At 50.4% G+C, this 17183-nt stretch overlaps 1 protein-coding gene across 3 annotated transcripts in view; it reads right to left on the bottom strand.

The window, feature by feature from the left end:
• Positions 1-13348, bottom strand: part of UNK (unk zinc finger) — a 124723-nt gene extending 111375 nt beyond the window's left edge. For 2 of the 3 annotated variants that reach the window (XR_012234555.1, XM_073587923.1), the window contains exon 1: positions 13135-13347. Coding sequence is in view for 2 of the 3 variants with exons in the window: in XM_073587923.1 (XP_073444024.1) it covers positions 13135-13328 (194 nt within the window). In the remaining variant the exon portion in view is untranslated. Of the gene's footprint in view, positions 1-13134 lie in introns of all 3 variants that reach the window. The other variant, XM_073587924.1, reaches the window with a different exon arrangement.
• Positions 13349-17183: the final 3835 nt, after the last annotated feature.

The following is a 17183-nucleotide window of genomic DNA, read 5'->3' on the forward strand; positions in this document are numbered from 1 at the left end:
GCCAGAGTCACTGGACTACTACCACTAATATCCCACATCATCCCGTCACAGACGCCAGACTACTACCCCTAATATCCCACATCATCCCATCACAGACGCCGGACTACTACCCCTAATATCCCACATCATCTCATCAGCCAGAGTCACTGGACTACTATCCCTAATATCCCACATCATCCCGTCAGAGCCACCGGACTACTACCTCTAATATCTCACATCATCCCGTCAGCCAGAGTCACTGGACTACTACCACTAATATCCCTCATCATCCCATCACAGCCCCCAGACTACTACCCCTAATATCCCACATCATCCCGTCAGCCAGAGCCACCGGACTACTACCCCTAATATCCAACATCATCCCGTCAGCCAGAGTCACTGGACTACTACCACTAATATCCCACATCATCAAATCACAGACGCCGGACTACTACCCCTAATATCCCACATCATCTCATCAGCCAGAGTCACTGGACTACTACCCCTAATATCCCACATCATCCCGTCAGCCAGAGCCACCGGACTACTACCCCTAATATCCCACATCATCCCATCAGCCAGGGCCAGCAGACAACTACCACTAATATCCCACATCATCCCGTCACAGACGCCGGACTACTCCCCCTAATATCCCACATCATCCCGTCAGCCAGAGCTACCTGACTACTACCCCTAATATCCCACATCATCCCATCAGCCAGAGCCACCGGACTACTACCCCTAATATCCCACATCATCCCATCAGCCAGAGCCACCGGACTACTACCCCTAATATCCCACATCATCCCGTCAGCCAGAGCCACCGGACTACTACCCCTAATATCCCACATCATCCCGTCAGCCAGAGCCACCGGACTACTACCCCTAATATCCCACATCGTCTCGTCAGCCAGAGCCACCGGACTACTACTCATAATATCCCATATCATCCCGTCAGCCAGAGCCACCGGACTACTCCCCCTAATATCCCACATCATCCCGTCAGCCAGAGTCACTGGACTACTACCACTAATATCCCACATCATCCCGTCACAGACGCCGGACTACTACCCCTAATATCCCACATCATCCCATCACAGACGCCGGACTACTACCCCTAATATCCCACATCATCTCATCAGCCAGAGTCACTGGACTACTATCCCTAATATCCCACATCATCCCGTCAGAGCCACAGCCACCGGACTACTACCTCTAATATCTCACATCATCCCGTCAGCCAGAGTCACTGGACTACTACCACTAATATCCCTCATCATCCCATCACAGCCGCCAGACTACTACCCCTAATATCCCACATCATCCCGTCAGCCAGAGCCACCGGACTACTACCCCTAATATCCCACATCATCCCGTCAGCCAGAGCCACCGGACTACTACCCCTAATATCCCACATGATCCCATCAGCCAGGGCCAGCAGACAACTACCACTGATATCCCACATCATCCCGTCACAGACGCCGGACTACTCCCCCTAATATCCCACATCATCCCGTCAGCCAGAGCTACCTGACTACTACCCATAATATCCCACATCATCCCATCACAGCCGCCGGACTACTACCCCTAATATCCCACATCATCCCGTCAGCCAGAGCCACCGGACTACTACCCCTAATATCCCACATCATCCCGTCAGCCAGAGCCACCGGACTACTACCCCTAATATCCCACATCATCCCGTCAGCCAGAGACACTGGACTACTCCCCCTAATATCCCACATCATCCCGTCGGCCAGAGCTACCGGACTACTACTCATAATATCCCACATCATCCCATCACAGCCGCCGGACTACTACCCCTAATATCCCACATCGTCTCGTCAGCCAGAGCCACCGGACTACTACTCATAATATCCCATATCATCCCGTCAGACAGAGCCACCGGACTACTCCCCCTAATATCCCACATCATCCCGTCAGCCAGAGCCACCGGACTACTCCCCCTAATATCCCACATCATCCCGTCACAGACGCCGGACTACTACCCCTAATATCCCACATCATCCAGTCACAGACGCCGGACTACTACCCGTAATATCCCACATCGTCTCGTCAGCCAGAGCCACCGGACTACTACCCCTAATATCCCACATAGTCTCGTCAGCCAGAGCCACCGGACTACTACCCCTAATATCCCACATCGTCTCTTCAGCCAGAGCCACCGGACTACTACTCATAATATCCCATATCATCCCGTCAGCCAGAGCCACCGGACTACTCCCCCTAATATCCCACATCATCCCGTCACAGACGCCGGACTACTACCCCTAATATCCCACATCATCCCGTCACAGACGCCGGACTACTACCCCTAATATCCCACATCGTCTCGTCAGCCAGAGCCACCGGACTTCTCCCCCTAATATCCCACATCATCCCGTCAGCCAGAGTCACTGGACTACTACCACTAATATCCCACATCATCCCGTCAGACACGCCGGACTACTACCCCTAATATCCCACATCATCCCATTACAGACGCCGGACTACTACCCCTAATATCCCACATCATCTCATCAGCCAGAGTCACTGGACTACTACCACTAATATCCCTCATCATCCCATCACAGCCGCCAGACTACTACCCCTAATATCCCACATCATCCCGTCAGCCAGAGCCACCGGACTACTACCCCTAATATCCCACATCATCCCGTCAGCCAGAGCCACCGGACTACTCCCCCTAATATCCCACATCATCCCGTCAGCCAGAGCTACCTGACTACTACCCATAATATCCCACATCATCCCGTCAGCCAGAGCTACAGGACTACTACCCCTAATATCCCACATCATCCCATTACAGACGCCGGACTACTACCCCTAATATCCCACATCATCTCATCAGCCAGAGTCACTGGACTACTACCACTAATATCCCTCATCATCCCATCACAGCCGCCAGACTACTACCCCTAATATCCCACATCATCCCGTCAGCCAGAGCCACCGGACTACTACCCCTAATATCCCACATCATCCCGTCAGCCAGAGCCACCGGACTACTCCCCCTAATATCCCACATCATCCCGTCAGCCAGAGCTACCTGACTACTACCCATAATATCCCACATCATCCCATCACAGCCGCCGGACTACTACCCCTAATATCCCACATCATCCCGTCAGCCAGAGCCACCGGACTACTACCCCTAATATCCCACATCATCCCGTCAGCCAGAGCCACCGGACTACTACCCCTAATATCCCACATCATCCCGTCAGCCAGAGACACTGGACTACTCCCCCTAATATCCCACATCATCCCGTCGGCCAGAGCTACCGGACTACTACTCATAATATCCCACATCATCCCATCACAGCCGCCGGACTACTACCCCTAATATCCCACATCGTCCCGTCAGCCAGAGCCACAAACACACACACACACAGATAGAGATTGGAGTTTACAATTTACCTTCCATTTGTTGAATAATTATATGGAGGAACATAAATATATAATCTAAAATATGTTCCCAGCCTCTTTTGAGACCTAACCACTCCCTTGAGTTTATTACTCACTAGCTGAAGAGCCTAGCGTTGCCCGGGCATAGTAACTAACTTGTCGTCCTGCTCTCTTCCTCACAGCCCCACACCTGTCGTCCTGCATTCTCCCTCAGCAGCCCTGCTCTCCTTGCACCTTCCCACTCTCTCCCTCCGCAGCCCGTCTCCACTGGCCGTCCCGCTCTCTCCCTCAGCAGCCCCGCTGTCTCCTTCCGTAGCCCATCTCTCCAATCGATGATCATAACTTCGAAGATGAAGCAATAAGCATAATATAGCTCTGACAAAAATTAAGAGACTATGTCTTCGAATTTCCAAGCACTAAGTTTTGCATTTATTTTCAGAAAATGAGAAATGGTCAAAATAACAAAAAAATGCAGTCCTGCAGACCTCAAATAATGCTAAGAAAACAAGTTCATAATCATTTAGAAACAATAATACTAATGTTTTAACTCAAGAAGAATTCAGAAATCAATATTTTGTGGAATAACCATGATTTTTAATCACAGCTTTCATGTGTCTTGGCATGCTTTCCACCAGTCTTTCACACTGCTTTTGGGTGACCTTATGCCACTCGTGGTACAAAAATTTAAGAAGTTCTTCTTTGTTTGATGGCTTGTGACTATCCAGCTTACTCTTGATTACATTCCAGAGGTTTTCAACGGGGTTCAGGTCTGGAGGCAGGGATTTGATGTGGTGGTCCTTCTTCCACACATTGGTTGACCTAGCTGTGTGACATGGCGCATTGTCCTGCTGGAAAAAACAATCCTCAGAGTTGGGGAACATTGCCTGAGCAGAAGGAAACAACTGTTTTTCCAGGATAGCCGTGTATGCGGCTTGATTCATATGTCCTTCGCAAAGATTAAGGCTACTTTCACACTTGCGTTTTTTTTGCGCTGCGTGCGCAGTGCAAACGTACAAAAAATGCATCATGCGTTTTTATGCGTTTTTTGCGCTGACGTTCGCATTACCATGCGCACGTCAGCGCTCCCATAGACTATAATGTGTTTTTGGGTGAATTTTGTGCGCATGCGTTTTTTTGAGCCAGGTCGGACGCACAAAAAATGCAACAGGATGCATTTTGTGCGCCCGGGCGCACACTACAAAAAAACGCATGCGCATACAAACGCGCACAAACGCATGTCTATGCGCACCCATGTTAAGGCTGGTTTCACATTAGCGCTTTTTAAGCGCACGCACGGCCGGGGTAGCTCCGCCCCCGAGCCGGCTCTCTGCCCGGCGTGCCCGCCCCTTGCTTGTAGCGCCGCTTCCTAGCGCACATCGGCGCCTGCGATCGGCGCACCCTATCTTTAGCATAGGGTGCGCAGATCGTGCGCAGGTCGTGCGCTAGTTGCGCTTTGACCTGCGCTGCGCACTTTTGACGGTGCGCCGTGCGCGCCAAAATCCGAAAAGTTTGATTTTGGCGAGCACGGCGCACCGTCAAAAGTGCGCAGCACAGGTCAAAGCGCAACTAGCGCACGGCCTGCGCACGATCTGCGCACCCTATGCTAAAGATAGGGTGCGCCGATCGCAGGCGCCGCTGTGCGCTAGGAGGCGGCGCTACAAGCAAGGGGCGGGCACGCCGGGCAGAGAGCCGGCTCGGGGGCGGAGCTACCCCCGCCCGTGCGTGCGCTTAAAAAGCGCTAATGTGAAACCAGCCTAAGTATAGGGAAAAAAACGCATGCTTTTTTTGCGCAAAAACACGTAAGTGTGAAACCAGCCTAACCCGCCCAATTCCAGCCTTGCTGAAGCATCCCCAGATCATCACCGATCCTCCACCAAATTTCACAGTGGGTGCAAGACACTGTGGCTTGTATGCCTCTCCTGGTCTCCATCTAACCATCAGATGACCAGGTGTTGGGAAAAGCTGAAAATTAGACTCATCAGAGAAGATTACCTTACTCCAGTCCTCTATGGTACAATCCTTATGGTCTATGGCAAATGTCAGCCTGGCTCTCCTTTGCTTCTCATTGATGAAAGGCTTTTTTCTACGTTTACATGACTTGAGCCCTGACTCTAGGAGCCTGTTACGAACTGTTCTTGCCATGCACTTCACCCCAGCTGCCATTTGCCATTCCTTTTGTAGGTCACTTGATGTCATCCTGCAGTTGCTGAGTGACATTCAAATAAGATGACGGTCATCCCGGTCAGTGGAGAGTCTTTTTTGCTCTCTGCTGGTCTGTAGCTTTGTTGTCCCCAATGTCTGCTGCTTGACCTTGTTGTAATGGACAGCCATCTTAGAAATTTTAAGGATGGAGGCAACATGACGCTCACTGTATCCCTCTGCTAGTAAAGCCAGAATTGAGCCCTTTGTTTCCTCACTCAAAGCTTTTCTTTTCAACTCCTCTGGCATGGTTAAAAGTTATTTTTTCATTCCTATTACTTTTGGGATATTACTAGCACTTGTTTTGCCATCCAGCTTGTCCTATTGCAAGAGGATTGTGAACACCACAGCAGGGTTTTTATACTTTCCTTCGTTAAATAAAATTTGGTTCAGGTGATCACCTAATCAGAAGCACATTAAGTAGAATGAGGTGTACTCTGGTTGGAATTCAACGGACACTGGAATGGAATGGCTGTCATATATGTAGAGAAGCTGATTTTTATAAAACTGTGCAGTGGTCTCTTAATTTTTTCCAGAGCTGTATATATATATATATATATATATATATATATATAATTTTTTTTAATTTTTTTACCATCACAGCTCTTTATATATCAATAAATTTGAACATATGTTACTTTGCCCTGCCTTGTCATTTGTGCCACTTGTTTTACCTTGGGACATAACTACAGAGACTTCTATGTATTCATTGTATTTCTATAAAAGTTTTATACTTTTTGTGACATTTATGTTAATAAAATTTTGCACTGTATTTTAAATGACAAACTGACTCCTTTCCTCCTTGTTATTTTGTTTAGATGTTCTTTTGCATACTTCTGACTCTCAATTCTATGGTGAGGACGCAGGCGTTTTCTTCTGATGACTTTTCCATGAAGGCCATATTTGTGCAGTGTCTCTGAACAGTAGAACAAAGTACCATAACACCAGAGTCTGCTAAATATTTTGCTAAGTCTTTTGCAGTCAACCGGGGGTTCTGATTTGCCTCTCTTATATAAGAAAACAGGGTGCACCACTAGCTAAAGATCAAAAATGGGGTGCTGCATCATGTAAAAAACAACTACAGGCAAAAGAAGAGAAAAAAAAGACACCACGCAACGATGTGCACTGCTAAATATAAGTAAAATGTGCAAAAGTTCCCCTAGGCAATAATGTGACATTTGTCTGCAAGTATCTGATAACCTGCATGTGCAGCTCATAAAGTGCAGAGAGACACGAGCTGCTATATATTTATTTGTTATTACACTAGGCGTGTACTTGTATATATGCTCATTAATATATACATGAATTGGACCATTGCTGACTTTCCTTGATATTATAGTAACAAAAGGAAGCTGTTTTTAATACTTGCTTTCTATTATTGCTTGTTATATTTTGTGGCGTGAATATTTGGCGTGTTATTGCCTAGGGGGTTGTTGCTATTATTACTTGGTTTTAAATGGTTTTAGATGTTTCTCTATGCTTCTCAATAAGCTTTTGCATACTTTACTTACCGTATTTTCCGCTTTGTAAGACGCACTTTTTTTCCCCCAAAATTGAGGGGAAAAAGGGGGTGCGTCTTACAAAGAGGATATACATTTGCGCTGCCACTGAGGGTACTTGCCGCGGCACTCTGTGCCCTGATGCTGCCGCTGCGCTGTCCGCCACCGCCGCGCTCCTGTCCCCCGGTGGTTTCTTCCGCCCCACCGCCGCCGCCGCGCTCTGTCCCGTTCAGCGTGGGGGGTCTCTGTCGCTCCATGCCTGCTTTCTTCCTGGAAAATGGCCGCCGCGCATGCGCAGACGGACATCTCGGCACTGAAATCTCGGGAGATGAGATTTCAGCGCTGAAATCTCATCTCCCGAGATTTCAGTGCCGAGATGTCCGTCTGCGCATGCGCGGCGGCCATTTTCCAGGAAGAAAGCAGGCATGGAGCGACAGAGACCCCCCACACTGAACGGGACAGAGCGCGGCGGCGGCGGTGGGGCGGAAGAAACCACCGGGGGACAGGAGCGCGGCGGTGGCGGACAGCGCAGCGGCAGCATCAGGGCACAGAGTGCCGCGGCAAGTACCCTCAGAACGGGACAGAGCGCGGCGATGGCGGCAAACACCGGGGGATAGGAGCGTGGCGGTAAGAACCGGGGGACAGAGCGCGGTGGTGGTGGCAAGCAGGCACCGGGGGACAGCGTGGCGGTGGTGGCAAGCACTGGGGGACAGAGTGCGGCGGTGGTGGCAAGCAGGCATCGGGGGACAGAGCGTGGCGGTGGTGGCAAGCATCAGGGGACAGAGGGCGGCGGCAGTAACAGACACCGGCAGCGGCACGCTGCACATCAAAACACCCCCTCATCCCAGCAGCAATGTTCCACTCCGGCCTCCTCCATCACCACCCCTGGAAAGCAATAAGACGCATGGATTATAAGATGCACCACCATTTTATTAAAAATAAAGTTTTTTCCTATTTTTCTCCTCAAAATTTGGGGTGCGTCTTATAATCCGGAGCGTCTTATAAAGCGAAAAATACGGTATACTTACTTGTGCTCATCATTATGTAGCGGCTTCTTTTCTTCTCTTTTGCCTAATTTGACTCTCTAGCAATCCTACTAGCAGCTCTCATTGGAATTTTGCTTTGCCTTCCAGACCTTATCTTGACCTCCACTATACTTGTTAACTGCCATTTCTTAATTTACATCTCTGAGGAAAGGGCAACTTGAAAACGCTTTGCTATCATCTTATAGACTCCTCCTGCTTTGTGGGCCTCCACCATTTTCATAGTACGAAGAAGCTGTTTTTTGGCACAAGGTTAGAGGAGGCTGGGTTTTTATAAAGCTGGGAAATTTGCATTTGCCCGTCAGCGATCTTTTCCGGAATTAGACTTGTTCTCCTCCGTAGTTCGCGCGTGTGCAAAGTAATCTTGCCTCGCACACGCGCAGTATGCTTTGCCCAACTGCGGGAAAAGCTGAAAATCATTAGTGCGCATGCGTCGGTGCACTATGTCCCGGAAGTATTTTGCTGTATTCAGGGACATAGTGCACCGGCGCATGCGCAGTAATGATTTTTGGTTTTGCCCGCAGTTGGGTAAAGCACACTGCGCGAGGCAAAATTTCTTTGCGTACGCACGAACTACGGAGATCAACTCTAATTCTGGAAAAGACCGCAGACGGGAGCCACGGATGGGGTGGAGAAAAAAAAAGAAGAAACACCGCCCATCGGACCGAAGACAGGTCATTTAAATAGGCCGCAAACTTCCGGTGACAGATTCCCTTTAAGGTCTGAAACCTTGGGCAAAGTTACCTGAGAACAAATCTCTAAGGGTGCCAAAACTTTTGCATTTGCGTATTTTCATTTTGTAGATTTTTAAAATATAAAAGATGAAAATATACCGTATTTTTTAGATTATAAGATGCACTTTTCCCCCCAAATTTGGCAGGAAAATAGTGGTGTGTCTTATAATGTGGATATACCTTACCGGCCGCGGTGGAGCAGGGTCCCAGGGTTGCTCCTGGAGGAGGCAAGAGCATTGCTGCAGGCCGCAGGCTGGGATGAGGGGATGTTCCGATATGCGCATGCTCAGATTGAGATCTCGGCAGCCATTTTCGCATAGGCCACCACATTGCAGTAATGGATGTGCAGTGGGGGGGCTCCAGGCTTTTCACAAAATGCCGGCGGAGCCCTCCGCACCACAAAGCACTGCATCCATTTTCACTCACAGCGGAACACCCACTCATACTAGCCTGCGGCCTGCAGCAACGCGTCACTCTTGCCTCCTCCAGCAACGACCCTGAGACCCCGCTTCACTGCAGCCACCACCCCCAGTAAGCAATAAGACGCATGGATTATAAGAAGCACCACCATTTTATAAAACAAACTTCAGAATTTTTTTTTACCATGTAAAAAAACTAAAAAAAAATCTATACAAGTTTCTTGTCCTCATTATCAGGTCATTCTGACTACACATAGGGGCGTAACTACAACGGTCGCCCAAGGCGACCGGGCCTGGGGGGAGTCAGGGGCCCAGCAGGCATATCTCCCAATTGTCCCGAATCTCACAGGACAGTCTCATTTTTGACCCCACCCGTGTCCCGCACTGCACTGAGCCACCACGCCCCCCGCACTGACAGCAGCCCGTCGCTAGGTTGTTTTCTCCAATGTGCGCACAGGACCTGTGAGGGGAGGAGTCAGAGGTCACATGATCAGGGGTTTCGGTGTTTGCAGGACTCTGCTGTGCTGGTTGTCATGGTGCTGGATGAGGTAAAGTTTACCTGTGGGGTCAGAAGGGGTTTACAGGGTGGATGTAGCAGAGCTGTGTGTACAATTTTAGACGGAGCGCAGCTGTGTATGAGGCGTATGGAGCGGAGCCGTGTATGTACGAGGTGTATGGAGCGGAGCCGTGTATGTACGAAGTGTACTGTGTACAAAGTGTATGGAGCACAGTCGTGTCTGTACAAGGTGTATGGAGCAGAGCTGTGTGTGTGTACGAGGTGTATGGAGCAGAGCCGTGTGTACAAAGTGTATTGAGTGCAGCCATGTGTGTGCGAGGTGAGCGAAGTCGCGAGCGTACGAAGTGTACGGAGCGGAGCCGTGTGTGTACGGAGCGGAGCCGCATGTGTATGAGGTGGACGGAGAGGAGCCGTGTGTGTATGGAGCGGAGTGTGTATGGAGAGAAGCCGCGTTCGTACGAAGTGTACGGAGCGGAGCTGTGTGTGTACGAAGTGTACGGAGCGGAGCCGCACGTGTATGAGGTGTACGGAGCGGAGCCGCATTTGTATGAGGTGGACGGAGAGGAGCCGTGTGTGTATGGAGCGGAGTGTGTATGGAGAGAAGCCGCGTTCGTACGAAGTGTATGGAGCGGAGCTGTGTGTGTACGAAGTGTACGGAGCGGAGCCGCATGTGTATGAGGTGTACGGAGCGGAGCCACATGTGTACGAAGTGGAGCCGCGTGTGTATGAAGTGTACGGAGCGGAGCCGCATGTGTACGAAGTGTACGGAGTGGAGCCGCATGTGTACGAAGTGTACGGAGCGGAGCCGCATGTGTATGAGGTGGACGGAGAGGAGCCGTGTGTGTATGGAGCGGAGTGTGTATGGAGAGAAGCCGCGTTCGTACGAAGTGAATGGAGCGGAGCTGTGTGTGTACGAAGTGTACGGAGCGGAGCTGCATGTGTATGAGGTGTACGGAGCGGAGCCGCGTGTGTACGGAGTGGAGCCGCATGTGTATGAGGTGTATGGAGCAGAGCGTGTACGATGTGTATGGAGTGGAGCCGCATGTGTATGAGGTGTACGGAGCGGAGCCGCATGTGTATGAGGTGGACGGAGAGGAGCCGTGTGTGTATGGAGCGGAGTGTGTATGGAGAGAAGCCGCGTTCGTACGAAGTGAATGGAGCGGAGCTGTGTGTGTACGAAGTGTACGGAGCGGAGCTGCATGTGTATGAGGTGTACGGAGCGGAGCCGCGTGTGTATGAGGTGTACGGAGCGGAGCCGCGTGTGTATGGAGTGGAGCCGCATGTGTATGAGGTGTATGGAGCAGAGTGTGTACGATGTGTATGGAGTGGAGCCGCATGTGTATGAGGTGTACGGAGCGGAGCCGCGTGTGTATGGAGTGGAGCCGCATGTGCATGAGGTGTACGGAGCGGAGCCGCGTGTGTATGGAGTGGAGCCGCATGTGTATGAGGTGTACGGAGCGGAGCCGCATGTGTATGAGGTGGACGGAGAGGAGCCGTGTGTGTATGGAGCGGAGTGTGTATGGAGAGAAGCCGCGTTCGTACGAAGTGAATGGAGCGGAGCTGTGTGTGTACGAAGTGTACGGAGCGGAGCTGCATGTGTATGAGGTGTACGGAGCGGAGCCGCGTGTGTATGGAGTGGAGCCGCATGTGTATGAGGTGTATGGAGCAGAGTGTGTACGATGTGTATGGAGTGGAGCCGCATGTGTATGAGGTGTACGGAGCGGAGCCGCGTGTGTACGGAGTGGAGCCGCATGTGTATGAGGTGTATGGAGCAGAGCGTGTACGATGTGTATGGAGTGGAGCCGCGTGTGTACGGAGCGGAGCCGCATGTGTACGGAGTGGAGCCGCATGTGTATGAGGTGTATGGAGCAGAGCGTGTACGATGTGTATGGAGTGGAGCCGCGTGTGTACGGAGCGGAGCCGCATGTGTACGGAGTGGAGCCGCATGTGTATGAGGTGTATGGAGCAGAGCGTGTACGATGTGTACGGAGTGGAGCCGCATGTGTATGAGGTGTATGGAGCAGAGCGTGTACGATGTGTATGGAGTGGAGCCGCGTGTGTACGGAGCGGAGCCGCATGTGTACGGAGTGGAGCCGCATGTGTATGAGGTGTATGGAGCAGAGCGTGTACGATGTGTATGGAGTGGAGCCGCGTGTGTACGGAGTGGAGCCGCATGTGTACGGAGTGGAGCCGCATGTGTATGAGGTGTATGGAGCAGAGCGTGTACGATGTGTACGGAGTGGAGCCGCATGTGTATGAGGTGTACGGAGTGGAGCCGCATGTGTATGAGGTGTATGGAGCAGAGCGTGTACGATGTGTATGGAGTGGAGCCGCGTGTGTACGAGGTGGACGGAGCGGAGATGTGCGGGTACTTTGGCACCGGGGCCCATAACTTTGTAGTTACGCCACTGACCACATAATTACTGTAATACATTAAAGACAAAATCTAAAAAAATAATGCCAATTTTTCTTTTTTTTACCATTTCATTCCACTTGGGGTTTTCCCCCACTTTTCCGTACATTATATGGGAAGATTAATGATGTCCCTCAAAACTATATCCTGCCCCGCAAAATAAAAGAAACCAACAAGTCGTCGCATAGCTATGATGATGGAGAAATGGATGATTTATGGCTTTTATGCAACCGTACAAATGCAAAGGGCCAAAGCAATTTTCTGGTGATGCATACTACCGGCCTCTTCGGACCATCGTTGATTAGAGAGGGGGGCAGATTTTGGAGACCCCCGTCACAGACCGCGCTGGGCTCTCATTGGTATAGCACAGTGGTGCATCTGGACCTACATGCAGCGGAGGCTGAAAATTGGGGGAGATTAAAAACAAAAAGACAACTCCTTTATATACTTTCACCTGGCAAACACTGTATAGTCTGTACTACGGAGACACATTGGACTGCGGGGGGCCTGCATACACAGAACGGTAGTCAAGTTTATTCATTTCTAATGGCCCAAAAATTGGTGATTCCGGATGGCGCAGGTGGCAGGAGCCTGCACCACTGTCCGTGCTTTCTCTCTCTAATAAGCAGTGGTGACACCAGCAGAGCAGCTCCTGCTCCCGGGGACTACACAGCTGCGCCCTGTACACAGCCACCAGCTCAGTGTGAACGCAGCCCTGCAGCCGCGGGCGGCACACTGGTGAGGCAGGCAGCGCAGGCATCGCCCCAGCGGCCCCGGCCCCGCCCCCTGCACTATCCAGCTTTGGCCGGTTCCCGCCGGCCTGGGCGCGGGACATTACGCGTGACTCACGCCTCCCCGCTGACGTCAGCCGTCTCGAGCTGTGTTTTTTTTTTTTTACGTACGTGTAGTGCTGAGGCTTCTCGGGTTGCGCCTGGAGCGCCCCGCCTGCCGCCGCTGCCGGGGAGCTAGCCGAGGCGGACGGGGAACTTGGGACAGGGCCCTTAGACATCCTTTGGCCTCCCTCCTCCGTTCCTTTTATCGCTGGGTCTACGCGGAACGCCGCGGTGGAGGCCAAATGCGCCTGCGCGGCCGCCATGAAAGGAAATGAGAATTGCTTCCGAGGCACTGAGGGAATGCTGTGCAGTGTGAATGGCTCAGCGCTAGAGGGCGCATCACGCAATAAATAGCAAGCTGGGACGAGCGATGCGTGTGCCGCACGGCCTCATGGGACTTGTAGTTTAATATATAGGGGAGAATTTCTGCTCTGGCTGGCTTGGCTTTGTAGTAAAGGATGCGGTGTAAAAGAGAAAAAGTCAGTGTGCTAGTGATATCACATGTCCGCGATAGTCTCTCACATCTACAGTTCTTTAGTGTGTGACACGTGGCGGCCTGTGAAGTGGGGGGGGGGGGTCTTCCTGCAGATTTTGCCGCAATTTGTGGTCTGCAGTTGTGTCCCCCACCCAAAATGTAAACTAAGGATGTTCGGTGTATGACACTTAGGCCGAGATCACACATGCGAGAAATACGGCCGAGTTTCGCATGGTAATACCCGGCACTGCCGCCGGCACTCAGGAGCGGAGCGTGCGGCTGCATAGAAATAAATTGAGCCGCACGCTCCGCTCCTGAGTGCCGGCGGCAGTGCCGGGTATTACCATGCGAAACTCGGCCGTATTTCTCGCATGTGTGATCCCGGCCCTAGGGTGTATCACTGGGTCGGTGTCAGGGGAATGTGTCACAAAAGCGGTGACCCGGACCGTGGCCCTGGGCGCCCAAGTAAAGGGTCAGCATGTAGTTAATGGAATAGTTTGTGATGCCACCTGTGGTGTTCGGCAAGGGAGGTGTTAAGCCGACGCTGCAGACAGATCCTCCGGGACAGATGGTGTGGTGCCGCGATGATGGTATGGTATAGCGCCTTTAAGTGTGAAGATCTCCAGTACCGTGGTACTCTGGAGTTCCTCCTGACAGGTGTTCCTAAAAACTCTACTCGTAAGGCAGACAGCTGTAGCCTGCTTCGGGGACTCCCTTCTCCTGAGTCCCGGCTCTCTAACCGTGTTGCTGTTGTGTCCCAAGTCTTAGATGGGTGTAGTGCATTTACAGCCAACTACTCCACCGATGTCTGCTGCAGAACCATAAGTGTCCATACAACCTCGGGGACCGGGCCCCGGCCTTGCGCTGAGAACCTATAAGCAGGGTTCATCTTCCAACCCACGTCCTCTCTGTTCTCCTTACTCCTTCGTTCCGTACTTGTCTTTCTCTCTCTTATGGAAACTTAGGTTGCAGTTCTACGTCTTTCTCCTTTTCCTTTCCCGTGCCAACTGGCTCAGATCACTGAGGCAGCCGCAGCACCCCTTCCTCCATCCCTTCCTCCAGGGATCCCCACTCCTGTCTGAGTGACTTCCTACCCGACTGACCTTCTGTCAGACTAACCTGTCATCCTACACTTTCCCACTCTTTTATGTATCTTAACTCCACCCACCTCCCAGCACATCCAGTGTTCCAAGCTCTGCTACCCTCTGAGCAAGGAGTCGCAATGTGGTTGTGCAGAACTACCCTGTTGTGTGGGATGCGAGTGTTGGAGTGTGGAAAGGAGTTCCCACCTTACCTGGATGGTGGGGCACCACACCTCAGGAGGAGGTGCAGTACCTCTGTGGCGACCGAGCCTCAGGGGCGCCACATTTCCACTGTCCGGATTACATCAGGATTTGCTGTGGATTGGACGCTGCGTCCAGCCACTGCGTCCAGTTGTTGATTCACAGCTTTTTCTGTTGTACTTGTTAGGAAAAATTGTATAACCAGCTCACAGTAAACTCCTACTTATGTCATAAAATAGCAAACTTTATTATTAAAAAATCAAAAATATATATATCAACAATGCATCATACCACCACCAAAAAATAGAATGATCACCTTAAGGAGGTGCCTGCCCCGATGCTGGCCTACTTGCCCCTACCTAACAGCGGAGGTTGGCACCCTAAAACCTGCGCAGTGGCGCCCCCGCTCCACGACAGCTCTCCCTGCTCACCCCATAGGGCCCTATTGTGGCAGGGGTGTGAATAGAGGTTAAACAAGTAGGTGAGAAAGTTGAGAGGTATCTAGAATAGCTTCTTTTCAAGTGTTTTGAAATCTATCAGTTGACTTCTTGATACTTCTTGATGCTAAGTCTCTTCTCTACAAATATCTTCTTACAGATCTGCAATAATACTATTCCTTTTAACCAATCTTCTTAGATGCTACTCCTGCTTCTAAGTATAGCTTGATCATACTGTTGATCATACTGATGGTGCTATAGCTTAATACAAGTTGAATTTTTTTCTTGCTACGCCGTTTAGCGATCAGGTTAATGCTTTTTTTATTGATAGATCGGGCGATTTTGAACGCGGCGATACCTAATATGTGTATGTGTGTTTTTTTTTATTATTGTTTTATTTTGATTGGGGCGAAAGGGGGGTGATTTGAACTTTTAGGTTTTTCTATTTTTGTTTTTGGCATGCTTCAATAGCCTCCATAAGAGGCTTGAAGCATGCACAACTCGATTGGCTCTGCTACATATGGGCGATGAGCAGATCGCCCACTTGTAGCAGATTTACTGCTGTGCTTTGAGCACCGGCCATCGGGCGGCGCTCAAAGCAATCTGCCTGGAACAACCATAGAGGTCTCTATGAGACCTCTGGTTGTCCAGGCAATGCAACGCCGACCCCCGATCACGTGACAGGGATCGGCGATGAGCTCACTTCCGGAACGACGGCGGTTGACAGCGGGATTTAACTAGTTAATAGGCGCAGGCGGACAGCGATTCCACTCTCATCTATTGCGGGCACATGTCAGCTGTTTATAACAGCTGACATGTCATGGCTTTGAGGTGGGCTCACTGCCAGAGCCCACCTCAAAGCAGGGGAGTCTGTTCGCTGACATACTGTCCCGTCAGCGGTCAGAAAGGGGTTAAGCCCGGTTAATAATGGAGAGGCGTCAATAAGACACCTATCCATTAATAATCTTATATTAATAAAGAATTAATAAAACCCACACACAAGAATAAAGTATTTTAATTAAATAAAACACGACACATTTTTTCAAATTTTTATTGTACGCCTATCCAGTCGAAGCCATCGATCACCTGCAAAAAAAAAATAAAAAACAAATCAACACTATTCTCCCTGTCCAACCTAATCCCATTAATACCGATTGTTCCACGATGATCTCCCCTTTTGAGCTGTCACATCAGCAGATGTGACCTCTCTATAGGCCTTCAATGATACATTGACCTGAGATAACCCTCCTGCAGTGTGTCATCGGAGATAAGCCTGTCGCTTTACTGCACTACAGCGTGAGGCCGCAAAGTGACAGGTGAACTCCAGTGATCTGTGGGCGACAGAGTGATACAATGCGGAGGATTATCTCCGAGAAAATATAGTATAGCCAGCTCCCCAGTAACCACGGCAGAGACCTCAGAACTCCGTTAGACAAACGTGAATTCAATGCCGAAAAAAAAAAGTTGTAGTTCCAGTTGCGTTAAAACACTTGAGCTTGCTTTATTGATTTCTAATTAAAAGACGTGTCAAATGATAAAATAGCTCTCCAAAAAATGCTGCCAGTACACCTGGGACAGGCTTTACGCGTTTCGATCTAACCGATCTTTGTCAAAGCTTTTGACAAAGATCGGTTAGATCGAAACGCGTAAAGCCTGTCCCAGGTGTACTGGCAGCATTTTTTGGAGAGCTATTTGGTCATTTGACACGTCTTTTAATTAGAAATCAATAACGCAAGCTCAAGTGTTTTAAAGCAGCTGGAACTGCAACTTTTTTTTTTCGTTGGAGGATTATCTCCGTCATTGTATCACTGGAGCCCCTGGAGAGCAGTCGCATCAGCTGATGTGACAGCTCTCCACGGGAGATCGTCGTGGGACAGTCGTATTAAATGGATTACATCGGACAAAGGGAGTATATTGTTGGTT

This window comes from Dendrobates tinctorius, unplaced genomic scaffold (assembly GCF_039654945.1).
Source record: "Dendrobates tinctorius isolate UK_male_01 unplaced genomic scaffold, ASM3965494v1 ptg000103l, whole genome shotgun sequence".
In the NCBI taxonomy this organism is placed as follows: Eukaryota; Metazoa; Chordata; class Amphibia; order Anura; family Dendrobatidae; genus Dendrobates; species Dendrobates tinctorius.